Below are 10966 nucleotides of genomic sequence, written 5' to 3'. Positions count from 1 at the left end.
GAGTTTGGGCAAAAGGATGGGGGCGGGAGGAAATTCCTCCAGGTCACAGCGGAAGGTGGTAGGAAGCATTTCAGTCTCTTTCGCGGGCCTTGGGGGGTGAGGGCTGACCGGGTGAAGCTTACAGTTGGGTGTGAGAGGGGCCCTATTCCCCGTCTGTACTGCCACCAGGCAAGTGTCAGCTGGAAAGTCAAAGCCAAAGGAACTACCTGCCTGGACGTCACTTTATGTGAATGGAATCTGCCCTAGTCAGGCCCGTTTTACTGTCAGGGTGTGAATGCCTGTCACCCTGCCTTGATCACCTTCAACTTCACATCAAAGGAATTCCGTTAGTTCTCATTTTGCATTAGTGAGAGAGCTTGATATGCTTGAGTATTTTCCAGGAGATTCAAAGTCGGTAAAGATCTAGTTTTGAGAAACCCTTATAATATTCTCATTCCGCCCCTCATCCCAACTCATGCAGGCTATAGAGGGGAAGAGTGTGTGTGTGTGATTTGCTTCTTATCTAGTAACAAGGAGATAATGGTGGCTCTCCTCTCCCTTCCCTTCCTTCTCTCATTAAGCATGATGCCACCACCATCTGAACTCAAAGTAAGATAGCATCTTATCACTACTGTGTCATGAGAAGCCTTCAATTTACAGGATATGATCTTTAAAACTCACTTAAATTAACACGGAATTTAAAAAAATTAAGAACATTAAAATTAAGGATAAGAATGTTTAGACATAATATTTACTCTGGGTTATTTTTTAGGAGAATTACTACAGCACGTAGATGGTACCCTGTAGTGTCCTTGGGAGGGATTTTGGTGTTTATTCCTTCTATGTTTTTATTTAGGGTCAGGAGGTGTATTAAGAATGGAGAAAGTGCATTTTATAACAGTCTTTCAAACTTTTTAAAACTTTTTATTTAGGGACTAGTGCCCTGGTACATGAAATTCGTGCATTGCAGGGGGAGGGGTGCCCCTCAGCCTGTCCTGCACCCTCTCCAATCTAGGATCCCTCTCACAATCTGGGACTCACCTGCCTGCCTGCCTGATCATCCCTAACTGCTCCCCTCTTCTGGCCTGCTCACCCCCAACTGCACCCCTGCCAGCCTGATCATCCCCAACTGCACCCCCCCTGCCAGCCTGATTGCCCCCAACTTCCTCCCCCACACTGGCCTGCTCACCCCCAACTGTCCCCCATGCCAGCCAGCTCACCCCCGCCTGGTCCCCCCGCCAGCCTGATCACCCCCAACTGCCCTCCCCTCTTGGCTTGATCTCCCAAACTGCCTCTGCCTTGGCCCCGCCACCATGGCTTTGTCTGGAAGGACGTCCAGATGGTCTCCCAGAAGGTCTCCCGGTCTAATTAGCATATTACCCTTTTATTAGTATAGACTAGAGGCCCGGTGCACAAAAATTTGTGCACTCTGGAGGGTCCCTCAGCCTGGCCTGTGCCCTCTCGCAGTCTGGGACCCCTCGTGGGATGACCACCTGCTGGCTTAGGCCTGCTCCCCGGGGGGTTGGGCCTAAGCTGGCAGTCAGACATCCCTCTGGCAGCTTGGGAGCCCTTGGGAGATGTCCACTTGCCAGCGGGGAGCAGGCCTAGCTGCAGTCGGACATCCTTAGCACTGGTGAGGAGGCAGGAGAGGCTCCCACCACCACCGCTGTACTGGCAGCCATCAGCCTGGCTTGTGACTGAGCAGAGCTCCCTCTGTGGGAGCACACTGACCACCAGGAGGCAGCTCCTGCATTGAACATGGTGGTCAGTGTGTGTCACAGTAACCAGTGATTTCCAGTCGCTCTGCTGTTAGGGTCAATTTGCATATTACCCTTTCATTATATAGGATAGAGGCCTGGTGCATGGGTGGGGGCCGGCTGGTTTGCCCTGAAGGGTGTCCCGGAACAGGGTAGCGGTCCCACTGGGGTGCCTGGCCAGCCTGGGTGAGGGGCTGAGGGCCGTTTTCAGACTGGCCACAACTCCTTCAGGGTGGGGGTCCCCGCTGGGGTGCCTGGCCAGCCTGGGTGAGGGGCTGATGGCTGTTTGCAGGCTGGCCAAGCCCTCCAGCAGGGACCCTTACCCCATGAGGGTGTGGCCAGCTTGGGTGAGGGGCTAGGGCCGTTTTCAGACTGGCCACAACCCCTTCAGTGTGGGGGTCCCCGCTGGGGTGCCTGGCCAGCCTGGGTGAGGGGCTGAGGGCTGTTTGCAGGCTGGCCAAGCCCCCCAGCAGGGACCCTCACCCCATGAGTGTGTGGCCATCCTGGGTAAGGGGCTGATGGCTGTTTGCAGGCTGGCCACAGCCCCCAGCCACCCAAGCTCCCAGTGGAGGCTGGCTGGAAGCTGGTATCTGGGATTTATTTAGCTTCTATAATTGAAACTTTGTTGCCTTTTGTGGAGGCCACAGCCAGCCAGGGCAGGCGGGAATCTTGGCTTCCTCCATCGCCCAGGCAACCAAGCCTCCTGCTTGCTCCAGGTCCATGGCTGCCAGCCGCCATCTTGGTTGGGTTAATTTGCATATAGTTGCTCTGATTGGCTGGTGGGTGTGGCTTTGGCATAGCAAAAGTATGGTCAATTAGCATCTTTGTCTTTTATTAGTGTAGATAATTGTAGATTCACATGTATTTGTAAGAAATAGTACAAGATCCTGTATACCTGAAAACTGTGGGATGATATCACAACCAGGAGTTGACATGGGTAATTCATTGATTTAATTCAGGTTCTCCCAGTTTGACTTGGACTGATTTGAGTGTGTTTGTGTGTGTGCTATGCAGTTTTATCCTGTGTGTATCCATCACAATAGTCAAGATACAAACCTCTTTCATCACCCAAGTATGCCTCCCTGTGCTACCCTTTTATAACCACACCCACCTCCTTCTTGTCCCTAACCCTGGGCAACTTGCACTAAACTTTTTCCCACTTTTTAAATTTTATTATTTCAAAATTGATAATCTTTTGTTCTACAGTTGTTTCATGTGGATTAATTTACTTTCTTCTGCATGTGTGTGTGTGCTTTTATGCATGCATGTATACTCCTCAAAGTACTCAGAACAGTGCTAGACATACAATGTTTCATATACACTGACTAAATAAAGTTTATTAGAGCATAATACATTTTTAAAATGCACTTATATTTTAGGTGTTTTTTTTTCCTCTCTCAGTCCTACTCAATGCCCTTTGTTAATGGACACTTACTATTCACAAATGTTTAATTTTTGGACAATATACTGCTAAACTAAAATGTTTTTAAAACAGGGAAGATGATTGACATTACATTAAAATTTGACACAGAAATATGGAAGTATATGTAATACTTAAAATACACAATTTCATGGTTTAGTATAATAGTGGCAGGCTTTCTCTTCTCATAACTGTACAATGTAGAATATATTAGGGGGATGTAGTCAATCCAAACAGGCTAAATGATCACCAAAGTATAAGTGACTTAGATATGACATTTAATTTTTAATTATATTTTAAATTTAGAAAGAGGGAGAGAGAGAAACATTGATTTGTTGTTCCACTTATTTATGCATTCATTGGTTGATTCTTGTATGTGCCCTGACCAAGGATGGAACCTGCAACCTTGCCTATGGAAACAACACTTACCAACTGAGCTACCCAGCCGGGGCCATTTGACATTTTAAACAGCCACCTATTTTCACTTATGAAGGAATGGAATACAAAAGGAACATAACAATGTCTTAAAGTTATCTGCACTTTAATAATATCTTGATGGAATACTAAGATTTTTCTTTTCCTGAGAAATTTATTTTAACATATTTCATGTTATCTAGATTCAATGTAAGCACTTTTTTAGTTATTTTAAATTGAGACACAAAATGATTATTCCAGTATATGTATTCTTTTAATTTAAAAAATGACCTGTAAGCTTTGTTAAGAAAATTTTTCTTAATAGTCAATTAAGTTAAACATTTAAATTGTTTATTCTTTTATTGTTTGTTTGTTTTGTTAATCCTCATCCAAGGATATTTTTCCATTGATTTTTAGAGACAAAAGAAAGATAGGAAGAAAGATAGAGAAAGAGAGAGAGAAACATTGATGTGAAAGAGACACATTCCACAGGCACCCAGACCGGGATGGGGGATCCAACCTGCAACCCTTCGGTGGGTGGGCCAACACTCTATTTACTGAGCAACATCAGCCAGGGCCAAACAGTTTATTATTTAAAAAAAAAATCACCTGGATTTAAAAATGCTTCTGAGCCCAGCCACGGTGGTTCAGTGGTTGAGCATCGACCTATGATCCAGGAGTTCACAGTTTAATTACCGGTCAGGGTACATGCCCAGGTTGCAGGCTCAATCCCCAGTAGGGGGCAGACAGGGGGCAGCCAATCAATGATTCTCTCTCATCATTGGTGTTTCTATCTCTCTCCCTCTCCCTTCCTCTCTGAAATAAATAAAAATATATATTTTAAAAATAATAATAAAATAAAAATGCTCTTTAATGAGCCAGTATATGTGTGCATAAATTATATATTCTGATCAAGTTTTTTTTTTCAGTCATGTGAATTCATATTGGTAGCCTAAGACATGACTGCATTTTATTCCTGACTCGGACATAATTTTTGCATACTTCGGAGGGTTTTGTTTTCTCACTTTTATAATAATCTATTTAAATAAATACGTATCATGTATTCAAAATTATGTGAAAACCATTTCCATATGCGTATCATGATAAGTCAGTAGTTCCCTTGTGAAGAATTTTTTAATTCATTCACTGTGAAAGAAATTTTAAGGTGAAAATCATCACTGGAGTTTTATTTTATGTTAAATCTCTGCTCTTTTTCATTGTGTTTTGGATGTGCTCATGAGAGAATTTGCCTTATTAAATATGTCCAAAGTAATTACTAAAGCAAATAAAGTTTTGCAAGATACATTCTTCACAGTATTTGAACAAAAATAATTTTATTTCAAACTTGTTTCTAGGAAGAACTATGTACAATGTGTCTATAACCTAGAGTTTTTTTCTCATTGAGATTTTATTCCTTCTAAATTAAAGGAGCATACATGACAACATTCAAAAGTTTAATGTTTGTTATGAAGTCTCTTTATGCATGTGCAAACCCTGACTGCCTCTCTCCAGGGCTTTTTGAGGACAAGTGAAGTGAAATACAGTGAAGGAGGAGGCACTTTATATTTATTGGTTGATTGATGGCTCAGTGGTTGAGCAATGACCTATGAACCAGGATGTCACAGTTTGATTCCTGGGTAGAGCGCATACCTGGGTTACAGGCTCGATCCCCAGTGTGGGATGCGCAGGAGGCAGCCTATCAGTGATTCTCTCTCATCATTGATGTTTCTATCTCTCTCTCTCCCTCTCCCTTCCTCTCTGAAATCAATAACAATATATATTTTTAAAAGATACATACTTTTTTATTCAACAAGTCTTTTTCTTTTTTAAATTTTTAATTGATTTGAGAGAGAGAGAGTGAAAGAAACATTGATTTTGCTGTTCCACTATTCATGGTTGATTCTTGTATGTGTCCTGACCAGAGATTGAACCCGAAACTTTGTCGTATTGGTATGAAATTTCTGGGGGAAAATTGTTCCTACTTTATTTTATTTCACAAAGTAGTTCCCTTTTACTTTTGCTACCATTAAACTCAGTGCTATGTTCAGAACTCAATTGCAGCAATTACCTCTAACCTATGTTTCTAATAGCATTGGTCCCTGTCTGTACCACATGGCTCTTAATAATTATCTTTGTATACATGTATTTTAGAGTAAACTATCTAAAAAGAATTTAGAGTAGGCGCAGTATGAATGCAATAAAAATTACTTTCATCTGAAGATACATTTTTGAACTGGCTGCCTTCCAAAATTGTCCTCTTCAATTATTACTCATGAAACCTCTCAGTGCAGACAGACCTTTTAGAACATATGCTATTTATTCTCTACATATTAATTTTCACAGTTTGGTCATTCATCATTCAATAAACATTTATTGAGCATCTAGGTGCTAGATGAATGCTTGGATGCTGATCATGTAGAAACAGAAAGCCGTTGAGGATCTTATTTGCTAGTGGAGAGATACATAAAGAGAAATAAAACAACCATCTCATAACTGTCTAGCGATAGACAGACAAAGCACATATGGAGGGCACTCTAACCAAGCTTTGGGAGTGAAGGGGCTCTCTATAGGAGACTTCTAGGAGGGATTCCCAGGAATTAACTAGACCAAGAAGGGGAGGGGAAACTGCATTCAGGTGGAGGGAAATTGTGTGTAAGGATGAGGCAAGAGAAAACGTGGTGTGTACTTGATGGAAAAGGCAAATGTTCAGGTATGGCTGGAGCATCTTGGGGTAATAGGGCAAGGGAGAGAAAAGTCAGTGGCTAGAGAGGAAAGCAGGCCTAATTATGAAGGACCTCATCTAAGTTTGGATTTAATCCTGAAATTGATAGGAAGCCATTGAAGAGTTTTAATTAGAGGAACATTGGGATCTATTTTGTGTTTTAGAAAGATGATTTTCACAGTCTTGTGGAGAACAGATGGAGGGGATTAAAACGGGATCAGGGAGACCAGGTATCCATTTTTGCTGTACCAGTCTGGCTGGATAAGAGACATGCAGGACTTGTGACTTAGCAGAAGGGAGCAGGGGCAGGTAAGAAGAGGGAGGAGTTGAAGATGACTCCAAGGCTTCTGGCTGCTTAGGTTAGCGCCATTCGTTGAGGAGAAAGAGGATACAGAAGGCAGAGGAAATGGTGATTTCCCTATAACAGCATTGAGGTTGTGGTGTGTCTGAGATATCTATGTGCCAGTGACCATGGTGAGCAATTTGGGTATATAGGGCTCTGGAGCCCAGGAAAGCGATCTTAGCTTAGATGTATAGAACTTACATGCTCATTAAAGGTTTAGATGTGTAGAACTTACATGCTCATTTGAAAATATAGTCAAAGCTCATTTTTATATTTCCTTATGTAATTGTAAACATGTAAGTTCCAATCATTTAATCTAAAGTACATGTAAATTGAACCTGCCATACTTGTATACTCTACATGCTCACTCAGTTCAAATCCCACATATACAGATGGTGATGGCTGTGACCTAGTCCAGAGTCAGACAGTTTTATCAGTTTAATACAATGAGCATGGAAGACAGCCACAGTGATGTTAATGGTAGAGTAATATCACTTCAGCAGATCATACTCTGTGGTATGCATTCTGAACCTGGCTATAGGCCAGCTTCATTACTAAGGGTAAACGCTGTATAAGTGTGTGTTAAATAAGTAAGTGAGTGCATGCTGTGCTTCCTTGCCCTCTTAGGGGCTTGTTCAGAGAGTCAGTGGTCTCAGTTTCAGCTTCCTGTCACCTCTCGCCACTCGAAAATGATGTATCAGGTGTGGTAGCCCTTCTCTCATAAACAACTGAGTTAACAGTGAATCACCAAACAAAATTGAGAAGATGCTAACTATAGTATTAACTACAAGGAGAATAATTGTAAAAGGAGAAAATAGATTATTTTTGTCATAATTTTAAAAAACTATACATGTGTTTTGTGATTCATTCTGACCCTTTAAATAAATTTTAAGACTTTGTGTTATAAGGGATATAACATCTAAAATCATAATTGACTTGATAGCTATGACAGTGTAAAAGTATTTCACAGAAAACAAAACAGACATGTGATACCAAAATTTATGATTTTTAATCAAATACAGGAATAGTGGCCAGAGGTATATAATCATAGAGGCTGGGAGAAACCAAATCAGGTCCTGAAAATTCTTACTCTAAAAAATACAAGGGAGGACACTTAAGTATTTTCAAGTAAAAAATGACCAGTGAAGGAAAATGTGTTGTAAAATTCATTAGTGTCATGACACTTGCTTCAGTAAAAGTATAATCATATAAATGCAATATCTCATTATAGAAATAAAGATTTTAAATCTGCTAAAGTTGATAAGTGTAGTTGGAGTTACTCTGTGATAAAACAGGTAGTGCTTACAGTAGTAAAATCAAAGTGAGTGGTGGTTTTTAGAGCCAAGACTGCAAGTTTTTCAATAGGAGCTAGTTGTATATTCAGAACTATGCTAGGTAATTTGAGAAACAGAAAAGTATAAAACAAGCTTGGCTCTAGAGATGCTTATTATTTTACTATGGAGATAAGACATTTACTCACATAAAACTAGAGAACCACATAAGATGCCACATCAAGGATGGCTGCTGTGCTTTGCGTGACTTTGGGTGTAAAATTTATATCATGATCAATGTGAGTGGCATCCCTGGATTTGTGCAGTACACAGCCATACATGGTGGACCTGGGAATTATTCAGTCTTCATTTTTATTTATTTCACTGAAAGTAAGTAGTGTAAACAATAAAGCTCTCCATGGCTTTCCATTTCACTTAGAGTAACATCACAAGCCCAGCTGGTGTGGCTCCATGGTTGAGCATTGACCCAGGAACCAAGAGGTCACCAGTTTGATTCCCAGACAGGGCACACGCCCATGCTGCTGGCTCAATCCCCAGTATGGGGCATGCAGGAGGCAGTCGAAGTTTTACCTTTCTATACTTCTCCCTTCCTCTCTCTCTAAAAGTCAATAAAAACATATTTTTTAAAAAGACTAATGTAACAAAATCTTAATTTGACCTATAGCCAAATTTGATCTGGCCCAACCAAGCTCTCCAGCTTTATCTCTTGCCCCATCACCCTCCTACTTGACATTTCAGACTGGTCTGAATTTCTCATGGCGTCTTCAACAGTCTGCCGCAATCCTGCATCCTGTCCAAGCCAGAAACCTGGAAGCATCACCGATTCCTCCATCTTCTTCACACTAATCAGTTTCTCTCCTAAATACCTCCTTAGGCCATTCACTTTTCTCTTTCCCTTTTGCCATTGCTGTTCTCCAGGCTATCTGCACATCCGGTGTAGGTTCCTACAACAGCTTCCTCAGTGGTCTTCCTGCCCCCAATCTTGTCTATTTTCCCCCTTTCTTCCCAGTGTAATCAGAGTGATCCTTCTTTACAAAGTACAAGTTTGATCCTATCACTGTACTGACACTAATGTTCAGATACAATTCAAAATACTTAAAATAGTTTATTGGACCCTTCAGGATTTTGGTTTCTGTTAGCCTTCTTTCTCCAACATTCTCTCTCCCCTCTTGTACTGTGGTCATACTGCATTCTCAGTTTTGTCAGTATATCAAACTGTTTTTGGTTTTGAGCTTCATTTATATAGTTCCTTCTGGTTGGAATACTCTCCAATACATTTACCTCACTAATTCTTCCAATTCTTTAGTAGGCAATCTGCCCCAAAAAGCCTTCAGATCTCAACTTAGATGCCACTGCTCCTGGGTTGCCTTTTCTGTGTTCTTCAAAGCCTGGGCTAGATGCTCTACCATCTTTGCAGAGCACACTCTACTTATTTCGTTGCATATATCATAATGTGTTGCATTTGTTTATCTCTCAAAGCCCGTTTACAAGTTCTTTGAGGTTAAAGACAATTGTGTTTTCAATACCTTGTCTATTCTGAATAGGTATTTCTTTTATTTTAATTACAATTTACATTCAACATTATTCTATACTAGAGGCCTGATGCACGAAATTCGTGCAAGGGGCTCAGTCCTCCCAGCTGCGGCAGCTTGTCTTGGCCCTTGCAGCCCCAGCTTCATCCAGAAGATTGTCTGGAAGATCATCCAGAAGGACGTCCAGAAGGTCGTTCGGCTGTCCAATCTAATTAGCATATTATGCTTTTATTTTTATAGACTAGAGGCCCGGTGCACAAAAATTTGTGCACTCGGGGGGGTGGGGAGGGGGGGTCCCCCAGCCCGGCATGTGCCCTCTCGCAGTCTGGGATCCCTCGGGAGATAACGACCTGCTGGCTTAGGCCTGCTCCCGGGTGGCAGAGGGCAGGCCCAATCCCTAAGTGCAGCCCCTGGTCAGGCTCAGAGCAGGGCCGATTGGGGAGTTGGGGGCGCCGCCCCCTGTCATGCACAGAGCAGGGTGGATCGGGAGGTTGTGATGCCACCCTCAGTCACGCTCAGGGTAGGGCCGATTGGGGGGTTGGGGCACCGCCCCCTGTCACACACAGAGCAGGGCGGATCAGGGGGTTGGGGCGCTGCACCCTGTCACACTCAGGGCAGAGCCAATGGGGAGGTTATGGCTCTACCCTGTCACACACAGAGCAAGGCCCGTGGAGGGGGATTGGGGCGCTGCCCCCTGTCACTCACAGAGCAGGGCCCATCAGGGGGGTTGGGGCTCCGTACCCTGTCACCCACAGAGTAGGGTCGATCAGGGAGTTGGGGAGCTCCCCACTGTCACGCACAGAGCAGGGCCGATAGGGGAGTTGGGGCAGCGCCCCCTGTCATACACAGAGCAGGGCGGATCAGGGGGTTGGGGCGCTGCACCCTGTCACACTCAGGGCAGGGCCAATGGGGAGGTTATGGCTCTACCCTGTCACACACAGAGCAAGGCCTGTGGAGGGGGGTTGGGGCGCCACCCTCTATCACCCACAGAGCAGGGCCCGATCAGGGGGTTGGGGCGCCGCCACTGTCACACTCGGGCAGGGCCGATGGAGAGGTTATGGCTCTACCCTGTCACACACAGAGCAGGGCCTGTGGGGGGGCAGGGGTTGGGGCGCCACACCCTATCACACACAGAGCAGGGCTGATCAGGGGGTTGGTGCGCTGCACCCTGTCAAACACAGAGCTGCAGGGCAATCAGGGGATTGGGGAGCTCCCCCCTATCAGGCACAGAGCAGGGCTGATCAGGGGGTTGGGGCGCCTTCCCCTGTCACGAACAGAGCAGGGCCGATAGGAAGGTTGTGGCCCCTCCCCCTGTCACACACAGAGCCGCAGGGCGATCAGGGGGTTTGGGCGCTGCCCGCTGTCACGCTGATCCCGGTGCCGGGAGCCTCGCTGCTCCGCTGATCCCGGTGCCGGGAGGCATATTACCCTTTTACTATATAGAATAGAGGCCTGGTGCATGGGTAGGGGCTGGCTGGTTTGCCCTGAAGAGTGTCCTGGATCAGGT

General features: G+C 44.2%; 1 protein-coding gene across 1 annotated transcript in view; it reads left to right on the top strand.

Annotated features, from left to right (window-relative positions):
• The window catches only part of LOC102419163 (sperm-associated antigen 6), a 44404-nt gene that overhangs the window by 665 nt on the left and 32773 nt on the right, over window positions 1-10966 (top strand). Inside the window, exon 3 of the mRNA XM_023751482.1 lies at window position 268. Within this exon, the coding sequence (XP_023607250.1) occupies window position 268 (1 nt within the window). The remainder of the gene's footprint in view (window positions 1-267; window positions 269-10966) is intronic.

The sequence above is a fragment of the Myotis lucifugus genome, unplaced genomic scaffold (genome assembly GCF_000147115.1).
Source record: "Myotis lucifugus unplaced genomic scaffold, Myoluc2.0 scaffold_22, whole genome shotgun sequence".
In the NCBI taxonomy this organism is placed as follows: Eukaryota; Metazoa; Chordata; class Mammalia; order Chiroptera; family Vespertilionidae; genus Myotis; species Myotis lucifugus.
The sequence above is the reverse complement of the archived record's forward strand: the minus strand, read 5'-3'. Positions and strand labels throughout refer to the sequence as shown.